The sequence below is a fragment of the Coccomyxa subellipsoidea genome, assembly GCF_000258705.1.
Source record: "Coccomyxa subellipsoidea C-169, whole genome shotgun sequence".
Taxonomy (NCBI): Eukaryota; Viridiplantae; Chlorophyta; class Trebouxiophyceae; family Coccomyxaceae; genus Coccomyxa; species Coccomyxa subellipsoidea.
The window spans coordinates 2,801,311-2,814,626 of record NW_005178042.1 but is presented as its reverse complement, the minus strand read 5'-3'; the positions used below and the strand labels follow the sequence as shown (position 1 = coordinate 2,814,626).

At 56.0% G+C, this 13,316-nt stretch overlaps 2 protein-coding genes across 2 annotated transcripts; one reads left to right on the top strand and one right to left on the bottom strand.

Annotated features, from left to right (window-relative positions):
- The first annotated feature begins 219 nt into the window (after positions 1-219).
- Positions 220-5,339, top strand: COCSUDRAFT_21479 (armadillo/beta-catenin repeat family protein). Its single transcript, XM_005652082.1, has 12 exons — positions 220-579; positions 673-784; positions 1,214-1,313; positions 1,421-1,505; positions 1,643-1,843; positions 1,977-2,168; positions 2,340-2,597; positions 2,724-2,891; positions 3,143-3,395; positions 3,681-3,980; positions 4,241-4,455; positions 4,693-5,339. Exons 1-12 carry the CDS (start codon positions 451-453, stop codon positions 4,801-4,803), a joined length of 2,124 nt encoding a protein of 707 aa, XP_005652139.1. The 5' UTR covers positions 220-450; the 3' UTR covers positions 4,804-5,339.
- A 446-nt stretch (positions 5,340-5,785) lies between these two features.
- On the bottom strand, positions 5,786-11,734 carry COCSUDRAFT_34894 (hypothetical protein; the record flags this gene model as incomplete). The annotated part of the gene is made up of 12 exons (XM_005652081.1): positions 5,786-6,007; positions 6,253-6,564; positions 6,771-6,952; positions 7,693-7,879; positions 8,157-8,328; positions 8,776-8,916; positions 9,167-9,270; positions 9,718-9,858; positions 10,206-10,400; positions 10,631-10,828; positions 11,104-11,254; positions 11,532-11,734. 12 exons carry the CDS (start codon positions 11,732-11,734, stop codon positions 5,786-5,788), a joined length of 2,208 nt encoding a protein of 735 aa, XP_005652138.1.
- Positions 11,735-13,316: the final 1,582 nt, after the last annotated feature.

Below are 13,316 nucleotides of genomic sequence, written 5' to 3'. Positions count from 1 at the left end.
ATCATAAAGTTCCCAGCGTCAACGTGTGATGTATCTAGCATGATGGATGACACTTTAAATAGGTTTCTATGAACATGCTTGATAAGCTTGTAATATCCCAAGCTTCTCCGAGACGGGCTTTCGGAGCCGCGTGAGGATTTCGTTACCGCTTAGTCACCTCCATCAATATAAACCCCACCTCAAGGAGAGAGTCAGATCTTGGAGCACACTGAGACGCACCTCGATTGCACTGTGCCACTTATATTCAGAGCTTGACCGCTGCATGTTTGTGAGGGAGGAGGCGGCAGTTGCTCGGTCCTGCCCAGGGTTAAGTCTGGTGTGAATCGAGATTTGCCTGACCACTGCAGGGCTTCACCTGGGACGCAAACCCGCAGAGTGGCTCCTGAGTCCCTTCCCAGGTGACCTGTAGGGCAGGTTCTCTGGCCTGCTCTTCCTGGGTTTCTCTGGGCGATGAGCAACGGGTCGGATACCGGCGAAAGAAAGGGCCACAAACGCAAACTGGCGGACGCACTCACCCCACCAGGAGGCTGCAACACGGAAGTGTCTCCTTCCGGGGATGCTGAATCAATCCTCTGCCAGGTGGGGAAGCGCTGGCCGCCCCTAATTATACCCCTGCTGGCGTTTTGAAATCTGACTTTGGCTTGAACCAATCGGACCCTTAATTCAATGCAGGTGTGCCGACTGGTGGAAATCATAAAGAGCTTTACCTCCAGACTACCTGATAATGTGGACCGGTTGACCTTGCGACGAGCCGCGCACGGGCTGGCTGAGCTTTCAAAGACAGGTAAGCAATCTGGAATCTGACCAGTTTGGGTTCTTGCAGGCGGCCAAAGTTGCCTCTGCGTATCTAATCTTACTTGTTGCGCACAGATGGCTAGACTATGGCACCCACCATCGTACATGGTTGAGTATAGGATGGTATTGGAAAATGTGTGTAACAGCTTGGAAGGGGACAGGAAGAGGCTAGGGGTGAGGTTAGTTGTCCATCTTCTGTGTCTCTTGCTGTCTACCGAGGGAATCTCAGTCCGAGGGAGTCTCAGCAGCGTCTCGGTCCTGTGTTGCCATCAGGCATAGTGTCTGAAGCCAATGGTGCACGGCACGCCCCATCTCTATTTTGCAGTGACGGCTGACATAAATGGTCTTCAATATATCACACCTGATGAATTATTGCATGACATTCCATAAAATCGCAACAAGGTGTATTGGAATGCAGAGGGCAATGTGGATCAAGTGGTGGCTGGAGGAGCTGTGGAGGCAGTGGTGCCACTTCTCACACATTTCCCCGGGCCGGAGCAAGACCCATTAGTAGCCAGGTATATTCCCTGAATGGCACCAACATTTTTGAAGCTGATATTTGTGTGTGAGCTGTCGAGGTCTTCAGGAATTGCTCTTATTTTAAATATTGCTGTGGGCCTGGCAGTGGGGAGGAAGTGGAGAAGGAGGCTTGCTTCATCTTGGGATTGCTTGCAATTAAGCAAGAGCATCAGCATGCCATAGCAGATCAGGTGAGGGGTGTGTCTGCGGTTGCGTTCTCTCAATTCAGCAGACTTTTTTTTTGACACATGTTGTGCTTTAATTTGAATTTGATTTCAAATCTTGAGATGTGGCATTTTCTGATGGTCCCTTGTCCGATGCTGTGCAGGAGGCATTGCCAGGGCTGGTGGCACTCCTGAAACGGTATGTGCCCTTCATGGGTCCGCCCAACCCCGGGGCTTCAGTGGTGCGGCGAGCAGCGGACGCCATCACAAACCTGGCGCATGAGAATGTCAGCATCAAGAGCCGCGTGCGGACAGAGGGCGGCATCCCTCCCCTGGTGGCTCTGCTGGAGTCCTATGATCCCAAGGTGTGGCTCAGGCACTTGTAGATATGACAGGCTGCTTCCGAGACTGTGGGTGTGTGACATAGTGCCAGCATACACAAATCACTTTCCTGCATCAGGACAAGTTTGTGGATGCGAATGCGTGGCGGTGCTGCAGGTGCAAAGGGCAGCAGCTGGTGCTCTGCGCACTCTGGCGTTCAAGAATGAGGACAACAAGAACCAGATCGTGGAGTGTGGAGCGCTGCCCACTCTCATCCACATGCTGCGAGCCCAGGATGCGGGGATCCACTATGAGGCTGTGGGCGTCATCGGCAACCTTGTGCACTCTTCCATTCACATCAAGCGCACGGTGTGTGCTCGTTGCCCACAATGAGCATTCCCACATTGTTGGCTGTGCGCACAGCAAAATACTGTGATGAATATTATATGTTTTGTTTTGGCCTTCTTAGAAGTTCTGCATCTTCTTCTCACCCTGTCATGTCACGTGTGCAGACCTTGCTCATTATCTGTGCTTATGCAGGTGCTGGAGGAGGGGGCTCTGCAGCCAGTGATTGGGCTGCTGTCATCGTCTTGCACGGAGAGTCAGAGGGAGTCAGCTCTGTTGCTGGGCCAGTTTGCCACGACAGAACCGGACTACAAGGCAAAGATAGTGCAGCGGGGGGCCGTGCCGCCCCTCATAGAGATGCTGGGCTCCAGCGATGTGCAGCTCAAGGAGATGGCCGCCTTTGCACTGGGCCGACTAGCGCAGAACTCAGACAACCAGGCCGGCGTCGTGCAGGTGAGAGTCTGTCCCAGAGACTCTCCCAGTCATGTCACGTCAAGCAGCAGAGGAAGAGATGGTTGTATATATTTGATGAGCCTGCATGTCGTTCAAGCCTTATGCTGACATCCATGTGTGTGTCAGGCCGGTGGTCTGCCTCCTCTGCTGGAGCTGATGGCCTCGCGCAACGGCAACCTGCAGCACAACGCAGCCTTTGCCCTGTACGGCCTGGCGGACAACGAGGACAACATAGCCGCTATAGTGCGGGAAGGCGGCGTGCAGTGCCTCCAGGACTGCGAGCTCCTTGTGCAGGTGCTGCAACTGCCCATTAGTCTCCCCTTGGCCTTCCTCCAAATCAGCATACTAATGCAAAGATCCACCTGCCACCACTAGTACTATCGACCAACAATGTTAGGCTTTGCAATCAATATCCTTTAGGAAGGTTACCATGCCAGACTTGAGCAGCTTCTGACATGCGATGGTGTGCTTGTCAGTGCTTCTGTGCGAGCAGCAAGATCAATCCAACATGCCCCTGATGCTGGCCTGGTGGTGTGCTTGTGCAGCCGTCGAAGGACTGCGTGCAGAAGACGCTGAAGCGGCTGGAGGACAAGATCCAGGGCAAGGTGCTGAACCAGATCATGTACAGCATGAACACGGCAGACCGCGTGATGCAGCACCGCACCACGACCGCTCTGGCGCGCCTGGGCCGCGAGGCCGACCTCAAGACCATCTTCATCGACCGCAAGGGCCTCGACATCCTCATCTCCATCCTCACCGACCCCACCCGCGACCCCACCACCCTCCGCGAGGCCGCAGGTTCCCTCCCACTGCACTCTCATCCCTTTGCATGCATCCAAGCTTTTGAGTCACCTTGCGCCGAGAGCTTGATGGTCTTTGTGGATGTGAAAACGCACTTGACATGATGTGGGATCGACAATTTTGGGCCAACAGCTCAAGATGTATATTCTGATGCGGAAGTTTGGGCTGTGCAAGCTGATCCTGGCGCCACAGCGGCATCAGTGCTGAAATTCTGCTGGTGTCACAATGCAGCACCGGCATCAACGCGTGTGTTCTCACTCTTGCGAATACACTGGTGAACAGGGGCGCTGTTTGAGCTGGCGAAGAAGGCGAACGCGACGGCCCCAATCGACTGCGCGCCGGCGCCGCCGACACCGCAGGTGTACCTGGGGGAGCAGTACGTGAACAACGCCACGCTGTCGGACGTGACCTTCATGGTGGAGGGCCGCAAGTTCCACGCGCACCGCATTGCGCTGCTGGCCTCGTCGGACACCTTCCGCGCCATGTTTGATGGGCACTACAAGGAGAAGGAGGCCTCCACCATCCCAATCCCCAACATCCGCTTCACCGTCTTTGAGTCCATGATGCGCTGCATCTACACCGGTGCGCACTCTGCCCTCTCAATCGTGTGTTCTGGTGCTCCTGCGTTGCTCCGGTCACCAGTAGTTTACGCATGCGCTGTGAATTGCACGAATAATGAACTCCCATGGTCAGAGATAATGTGGGGCATGTTGGAGTATTTGAAGTGAAGCTGGGAGCAGAATTTGCAAATCTAGAGTCTGCCGGTATTTTATACATTATTGTTATATATTGAGTTAGCTGTCAAGGAGGAGTGGTGACGTGTGCCTTTCCTGGACACACAGGCAGCGTGGAAGTGACGCCGGACATAGCAGAGGAGCTGCTGAAGGCGGCAGACCAGTACATGCTGGAGGGGCTCAAGCGCCTGTGCGAGGCCGCCATCAGCACCGGCCTGTGCACCGACAACCTCGCCTCCGTGCACGACCTGTCCGAGAACTACAACGCCCCCCAGCTGGCCCGCCGATGCGTCCTCTACTCCCTGGAGCACTACGAGGACATGGTGCGCACCAGCCCCCACCCTGTTGATACACCCTTAGAACACTCCCGACCTGCATCTTTTGCCTGCACTATTTCGGTTTGACACAGGCCATCTCTTGAGCCTAGTTCTAGTGCATTACGTGGGCTTGGAAGTTCTATGAAGCCTTCTTGAAGGGCATGCATGGTGTGGGCTTGATTCTGTGAGGCCTATATGTTGCAGTGCATTTATGGGCTCAGAGCAGCGTGTAACTATGCGCAGGTGGCATCGTGCCAGCCTGGACAGTTTGCAGCGCTGCTGCACCGCATGGTCCCAAAGCTGCGTGAGAGCCTGGTAGAGCAGCTGCTGAAGAAGGAGACTGCCTCAGTTTAAGCTCTCAGAGAGAAGGGGGGCTGTACTCCCCAGCGAGTGCTTGGCCTCAGCATCGCCTGAAGTGCCCATGGCCAAATGGGCAGGCAGGCAGCATTTGCCCCGGCAGCACCAAGTGTAGCCTCTGCAGTTGGACAGAGTGCAGGCAGTGCGGGCAGAGTTTTCATTTGAGCAAAACGTCTTCCTGGGTGCAATGTAAACCAGTAGCAATTCTTGTTTCAGTGGTGCTTGTGAAGGCTTATTGACTGCTCCAGAATTTTTTAGTCTTAGCCAACACGAAAGTACAGCGTTTGGCAGACAGCATGTCAGAGCTTGTCAGCTGTGCGGTCAAAGTATCAGGCGACACAATTATCTTATGAGGTGCGCATTGCGGATGGTATGTGCTGGATGTGCTGTAAGTTACTCTATACCTGTGCTAATTCCTGAGAGGCTGCGAAGTGTTGCCATAAGAACTTGCTGCGTGCAGCAATGCTCCCCTGTCTTGCCAATTGTATGATAATGATCATGCACTGTGTGATGCCATTGTAACTCTTGATCAGAAAGAGAATCAGCAACATCTTGCAGTCAAGCAAGCTCTAGATCTGCCCTGTCTGGATGGGTTGTGAAGCAGACATGTCAAGTCTGTCATTGAAATCAGGAGGGGCAGCAGGGCTGCTCCAGTCATAGGCCGATCCAGAATTGGCCATGGTACACATGCAATATTATGCACCCTGCCACTGGCAGTCTGCCGACATAAATCAAGTCCAACATTGTCTAATGATGGCACCCTCGCACAGCCTCCATGTCGCAACCTAACCCACTCTTTATATTGCTCCTTTAAAATAAGGCGTGGTCAGCAGACATGCCACAAAATATCAGAAGTCAGAAGATACACTGAGAGATCTTGATACCAGATGTTGGCGCTGATGTTACAGAACAAGTCATGGTTTTGCTGGTGCATTCAAGGAGATTCTGATGCATGTGCACATTCAATCTGCACACACAGTCACCGATCCGTCACAAAATCAGGACGCAGCACCCATATCTTGCCAGCAGACGGATTGCGCCGCAGGCTGGCCACCTGCTGCAGGAGCTGCCGGAAGAGCGGGGCTTTGGCTGCAGGCAGGCTCGGCGCGAAATGCTGAATGACCGCATGGCTGTCCGCCTGGCCGCCTGCCTCCTCCAGGTACGCCACAATGCGCTGACTCAGCTCGTGCGCCTCCTCAACCTGCAAAGCACACAGCTCATATCCCAAATTGTTATTTGCATGCCAGCGCACAAAATTACGCCTGTCACTGCCGGAAGATGAAGGCGGGTGACAAAGCATGTGCATCGCTTCGGGCTTCTGTTCTAGCTGGAAACGGACCCACCACGGCCTCATCACATATCTGCTGAAAGGTGTCCACTTCCAAGGAGGGTGGTCAAAACAGGCGTTTGCATCATTGTCATTTGGCAAATAGCTGTTGAGCGGACCTCAGGGTCGTTGCGCGCGGCGGACGAGGCGGCTGCACTGACGGCCGCCTGCCGCTCGCGCAGCCGCGCCAGAAGCACGGAGCTGCTCGGCGCGAGCCCGCCCGTGGTGCCGGCCTGGCCGCCGCCAAATCGGGCGAGCCCGGCGGTGCCCCGACGCACCTCGCCGGCACCAGCGTCGGCCGGGGCCGCCTCCGAGCTGCCGGGCTCGGACAAGGCGCCGCGCGCCAGCCGCTGGTTGGACGTCGCCCCGAAGCGCGGCGCCCCGCTGCCGCCGGACCTGCCTGTCCACGTCGGCTGGTTGACCGGCGCAGTCTGCAGGAGACACCATGACGAACATTCTCAGCCTATCTGGGGCGGCACTTCATCCAGATTTTGCACTCAGCATAGCACCTGAAAATACCCTATATTCAGGTACTCGTTGGCGCAGCTGTGATCACAGCTGTGTCCCACTGCACTTGATGCTTTGCACAAAGCAGATGTTAGAAGCTGTCTGGGATGGGCCAAAGGTAGATAGGCACCACGCAGGCGGCGCGTGACTGGCGCAGCGCGGCAGCGGCGCGGCGGGCGATGCGGGCGGCCTGTGCATCGATGTTGAGAGCCTCGGGGTTGTTGGCGCCCTCGATCTTGGAGTGGTCCAGCGCGCTCATCACTCCCGTCCCCTCGAACAAATCCCTCAGTATCTTCGCGTCATCCACCTCGCCTGCCACACGCGCATATTCCTCTCTTTGTTTTATTTCGTTTTTCTTTCGTTCTTGATTTTCCTTGAGCAGCACACGAGCCAGATGGTGATGCACGGAACGTAATCCCTGATCTGCCAAGAAGGTGCGATACCCCCTGCCATCGCAGCTGCTCGTGTGCAACAGGCGAGCTGCGCCGATGTGAGCTTTGTGAAAGCACTCCCAAAACAGGGTCCATACCTGGAGGTTCTTGGGAGGTTGCGAGTGCGCCAGTCACAGTGGCAAGTTCAGCGTGGCTTGGGGCGCCCGCAGAAGCATCGCTCCGTCTGCGCCTGCGCCTGGTAGAGCCGCTGTTGGACGGCCCCGCCTCGCGCGCTTCCTCCTCCTCCCCGCTGCTGCTGGCCGGTGCCGCCTCTGACGGACCTGCTCCATTCCCTGCGCAACCAGAGTCTCTCAAGCATCCCCGAGGAGTGTGTATGACTTTGTGAATGAGCACTTTTTCCCTTAAGAGCCACTTTACTGTGCAAGTGGTGTCTGTGGCATCGTGACTAGTCATGGCACAACAATTCCGAGATGAGGCAGGTGCAATCAGGAGGAAGGGAGGATGGCGCAACAGTCTGCAGCAGACAAGACTGTATGATTGAGGGTGGTAGATGGCGCAGCAAATTGCAAGAGAGATGACTGTATGGATGGAACGCTGCAAAGGTTTGTGCCTTTGCAGCGCGGCATTCAACAGTGAGGAGCATGGATGTGGGTTGAATACCTGCAGGGCCGGCTGCCTCAGCGGGGACGGCGACCGAATCGGGGTCGAGGGGCACTTCGAGGCCGCCGTGGAGGGAGGAGAAGATGTGGGCGGTCTCAGAGGCGCCCGCGTACTGGTCGCCCAGCGTGAAGAGGTCGTGGATGTCCTTGCTCTTGAAGAAGCGCTTCTGCTTTGGGTCCTGCAGCACCTGCACATGGCCATCCTCCCCAATTAGACTCCTGTCAACTAAAAGTAGCGATGCAGAGTAGAGCGTGCGACAGAAGTAAAGGAGGCGCGGCCTTACAGTGACCACCGTGCAGTAACAATACCATGATGCCTTTGGCACATGGATCTTGAAATGCAGCGTAGGACAGGGCAGCATAGACTGTGCTGTGGAACATTGGCCACAGGGCACAGCGCCCTCTGGAAATGAGAGAATGGGCTCTATTGAAGCTGGAAAAGAAAGGCAGAGGCAGGGGCCGCGCCTTTTCGGTGAGGAACTGTTTGTAGATCTGGCGGTGGTAGACCTTCTCCTCGATGGTGCCGCTGGTGATCAGGCGGTAGATGGTCACCTCGCGCTTCTGCCCGATGCGCCACGCCCGCTCCCGCGCCTGCATGTCCGTGCTCGGGTTCCAGTCTGGGTCATACAGCAGCACCCTGCACAGGAGAGACACTGTCACACTCACAGCACATATGTAACACAGAATGCACGAAATCAATGGGCTGCACATGCCGCCAAGACTCCCGATGCATGCCAGAAGACTCCTAGACAGACACAGTCAGGTTCCCAGCAGCACCCCCGGCAAGCACAGCTACCATTGCATCCCATGCTGGCAATACTTTCGAATGCCAGTTGCTGCAGACATAGGAAGTGCTCTGCAGGAGGCCTCTGACCTCTAAAGCATGAAGTGCCTCAGCATTACCCGCACTTTGCTCTACAGCAGGGACACCATCGAGTGGTGCCCATCCTGGCCGTCTTGGGCGTGTCTGACTGACGATTATATGCATGCATATGAATAAACAGTGGGCCCATGTAAGCACAAGGGAGAGATGATTGCAAGATGAGTGGTGTGCAAGGGGTTTAAAGGGAGGGTAGGAGGGCACCTGTCGGCGCCGGTGAGGTTGATGCCGAGGCCGCCGACCTTGGTGGTCAGCAGGAACACAAAGACCTGCTCGTTGCCGTTGAAATCGTCCACCAGCCGAGCACGCGCCCCCACCGCTGTGGAGCCATCCATCCTGTGATACCTGCCGGACGCAAACAGGCCCAAATTCCTTCACTGCGTCATTCATTCCAGCATGCCAGGAAGAGCTATTGGTGCGGAGTAACCCCGGCACCCCTCTGAACTGGGTTCTGCTGGCACTCAGGCAAATTTGCCCGAGGTGCTCACGCAAGCTTTGGATACCTACAGCAGCGTCCCTCCAGACTGGAAATGAGGCATGGATGCCCCATCCGCTCAAAAACGCTTCAGAAAACTGCAGCAGGCAGCCAGCGCACCTGAAGCCTGCGGCCTGCACAGCGCGCTCGACGATGTCCAGCATCTGCTGCGTCTGCGTGAAGAACAGCGCCTTGTGGCCCTGCTGCTTCCAGTGCTGCAGCACCTGCCCCTCGCACACCCCCACCCCTCAGCGCTCATTCTGATATGCATGCCTATAAAGGCATGCACAAGCCACCATGGAGATGACAAAGGACACTTCTTGAAAAGAGCACGCAATTTGACGAATGGTGGTCCCTTGCTCTGCTGATAAGATACGATTTCGCCTTCACAAAAGTCCTGTAAGTACCCGTCCTCTAAAGCAAGACACCACTCAATCCATGCATGTTGGTGAGCTCAAGGTGAGCTAAGCTCATGACATACAAGCAACAAGAGGAAGGCAAGCAGAAGTCCTTTCCGAGTACCCGTCCTCTGACAGCAAAAGCGCCACTCAACTCATGCATGTTGGTGAGCCAAAGGTGAGTTAGAGCTAACCACATCCAGATTGTTCGATTAACGAGTCATTCCCGGTGGGATCCAGCAAGAGGAATGCAAGCAGGACAGTGGGGAGCACCTTGAGGGCAACAACGAGTTTGCCGGAGCGGACGGGGTCCCCATACTTCTCAGTACTCTCCCACTGGCGCCGCTGCAGCAGGTCTGGGTGGTTGCAGATCTTGCGCAGGATGTCGATGCCTGCCAGAGCATTGCGCCGGTCCTGTGCCATGCATCAAGACCGCCTCAGCCCTGCCATTTCTTGACTTATTGCGTACCTCATATAAACTCAAGAACATGCGCCAGCCTTCATATTTGCAGTATGCAAGAAGGGAGCCGTTTAAAGTTTACGATGTCAGCTAAGAGAGCAGGCTTGACAAATCTGCGCCGCCGTTCAGAAACCAGTGATTCAAGAGGGAAGTGAATTGAGATGATGCCTGCGCAGGACGGCGCACGGAGAGACCGTCACAGTCCCTTGCGCTACCATTGAGACACTGCTCTACCCTGGCATATGCCATTCCTGAATACGGTCCACTGGTCGGCTGAGAGGGCAAGGGGTTGGGAGCGCACATTGAGGATGTCCTGGACTTCGTCGGAGGCGAGGTAGGAGCGGTAGAGGTCGCGCTGGTCGGTGGTCAGCGAGCAAAACAGCACCTGCTCCGTCTTCTTGGGCAGCTGCTGCGCCACATCAGCCTTGCGCCGCCGCAGCAGGTATGGCGCGATCAAGTCCCGCAGCACCACCGCGCACTTGAACGCCGTCGACACCTATTGCACCACAAAACTTCACTTTCCACAGTCACCATAATGAAACTTGTCAGGAGGTGAGATCAGTACCCATTATGGACACTGGCTTATACCCTGACAAATTGCAGCCAAAGCAATCCCATTCCATTCCATGGAAACTGTGTTTATATTGCGATAATTTCCCGCAAAATGTCACAAATGAAAAACATCTCATGTGCACAACTGAGCAGGCGAGGTCATGCGGTGCGCGCCTGCATGGCGGAGGCATTGGCGTAGCCGCCAATCTGGATGGGCAGTGCAAACTGCGCGCGGAAGACCGGCAGCGTACCCAGCTTGCCGGGGAACACAAAGTCGAACAGGCTCCACAGCTCCGTCAGGTGATTCTGGATCGGCGACCCCGACATGATGATGCGGTGCACCGTCGCCAGCTGCTTTGCCACCAGTGTTATCTGCACCCACCAGGCCGCTCTCACACTCATTTGTCATTCATGTTGCATGGTAATGTGCGCCAAATGGCCGCTCTCAAACTCATCTGTCTCTGTCTGTTTTTGTTGCATGGTATCATTCACAGGAGGCTGCACAAGTGCAGAAACAAATTTGTGCTAGTGCTCTCCCATGAAAAATCAGCGCCCATATCACAAGACGGCAGCACTTAGTCATGACAAGCAATGATATGACCAGGTGGATGCGAGGCTACGCATTTGGGCGTAAAGGGGAAGAACACCTCGGCGTCTGGGTTGCGGATCTTGTGGCCTTCGTCCAGAATGGCGTAGCCCCAGTTGACGGCCAGCAGCTCTGAGCGCTGCAGCCGCAGCTGGTCGTACGACGTCAGAAGGATGCCGGCCTGACTGTTCTTCACCAGCTGCACCAGCTTCCTGCGCAAATCACATGCCACACCTCCATAATTTTCTTGGCCTCCCTATACACTTCTCCTTCCTCCTGTAGCTATGCTCACTGGAAGACAAATGACCAATGGAGGGAGGAGTGGAGTTTGTTCACCTCCTCCTGTGATATGCAGAACGAGGGTCACAGCATGCGTCTAATTTCAAGCAGAAGGGTGGAAATGCGAGCATTGTAAGCAGAGCGGAATAAAGGCAAAGTTCGCATTGGAAACAGTATGCCCGGTGTTGAACAAGGGAGAGGGATGCGCACTGGCGGGAGGGCCGGGGGGCGTTGCCGGAGCGCTGGGACTCATGCAGGACTATGACGCGGAAGGGCGGGTACCACAGGCGCAGCTCACGCAGCCACTGGCGCAACACGGTGGCAGGGCACACGATGATGGAGGGCCGGAAGCGGCCGCTGTGGTGCAGGCCCGCCAAAAACACCGCCAGCTGCACCGTCTTGCCCAGGCCCATCTCGTCCCCAATGATGCCCCCCGCGCGCTGCGTGTGCAGCTCCCACAGCCACTTCACGCCTGCGCATGACACGCAAAATCCCCTTACAGGATTTGCAACAAGTTGGAAAAGTCCCCAAGTGAGCCACAAACCGCTGCGTGTGCTTTACGAGCCATGCAGTACTTGCACGTTTTATGAAAAATACACAAGGCAGTTTTAGGTCAAGATTTGCTTGTATTGAGCGTTTCACAGGGCGAGGCCTCTTACCAAATTTGGCTAACATGCAGATCCCTTGCAACCACAAACGGCAACCACAAAGGTCACTTACCACTAAGAGCATTTAGTAATATACAGCAAAAGGCTCACTTGACGAAGAGCTCAGCACGACCAGATTTGCATATAAGGACTGTCTAGCAAATGCCAGGTGCATCAACTCATTCTGGTGGGACAGCAAGTCTTGCCTGTCTTCTGGTAGTCAAAGAGGCGGTGGTAGATGTCGCCAGGGACATTGAAGCCCCCATCGAAGGCCACATCAGCCATGACGTCCTCCTGGTCCGCCACATCAGCGCCACCCGACGTTGCACCGCCGTTCGCAGCGTTCCCTCCGCCGGCCGCCGGCGCGGCCGCCCCGGGAGCCTGGCCGGGCGCGATGTCGGCCGCGCGGAGAGCGCCGCGCCGCGCCTGCCACAGCTCCAGCCGGGCCTTGTACATGTCATCCTCTGCGTCGTCCCACTCGCCCAGCACATCCTCGTCTGCCCCAGAGCTGCCATCCTCGATCCCTGCCACACAACAAGCACCGCTTCAATCCACACTCAGGATGACTGCTCCAAATGCCTCCACATAGCCACCTGCTCTCTGATGGGACTCGAACACCAGACAGACACCTGCACTGTGGGGACTCGAGCATCGAGGTGACATGAGGCAGCGAGCACATCTTCAGCAAAAAATATAGCACGCCCATATGAGCAGAGTGATGGCAGGACGTGCCTGAGTACTCCATGCCTTGGCTCTCGTCCTCGGAAACCTCCTCCTGTGAGCCGGCGTCTTCGTCGTTGCTCGAGGCTTCAAACTCGCTGCCGCTGGCGTCAGAGCGCGACAGGCGCCGGCGGCTGCTGCTGGGCAGTGGCGTGCTCGCTCCGCCCTCATCCTCCTCCAGCTCGCTGGCCCCATCCGCCCTCTCCCCAGCACGCCTTATCCGCTTCCTGCGAGAACCAGGTGCAAGTTAGTCATCACCACTACATGATTGCGCTGGATTTGCAAGTACACCACTGCGAATGGACTAGTACCCTCTGGATGTAGTGCAACACATTCTGCGTACTGCACGGCAGGTTAGATGGACTGGAAGCTAGCAAGACTCCTGCAAGATTGCTGATTCCACACGCAGGTGGTCATGGTACAAGTAAACAAAAATGGAGACAAACTTGCGTGAGGCGCACCTTTTGCCGGCCCCAAACACTTTCGGCCGGCGCCGGCATTCGCGGGTGAGCGTTTGCCGCCGCCGTTTCTTGGGCGCAACGTCCTTGCCGGAGGCGGCCTGGCGCCAAAACAGCTCGCCCACTTTGGTCGCCTTGCGCTCGCGCGGCGGTAGCTCGCTGGGGTCCAC

What these genes read in the sequence shown, in the direction of transcription:
- COCSUDRAFT_21479 (XM_005652082.1), top strand. Translation starts at nt 451, where the DNA reads ATGAGCAACGGGTCGGATACCGGCGAAAGAAAGGGCCACAAACGCAAA. An exon ending in CTGAATCAATCCTCTGCCAG is followed by an intron (nt 580 to 672) that starts GTGGGGAAGCGC and finishes AATTCAATGCAG; the next exon opens with GTGTGCCGACTGGTGGAAAT. An exon ending in CACCCTCCGCGAGGCCGCAG is followed by an intron (nt 3,396 to 3,680) that starts GTTCCCTCCCAC and finishes ACTGGTGAACAG; the next exon opens with GGGCGCTGTTTGAGCTGGCG.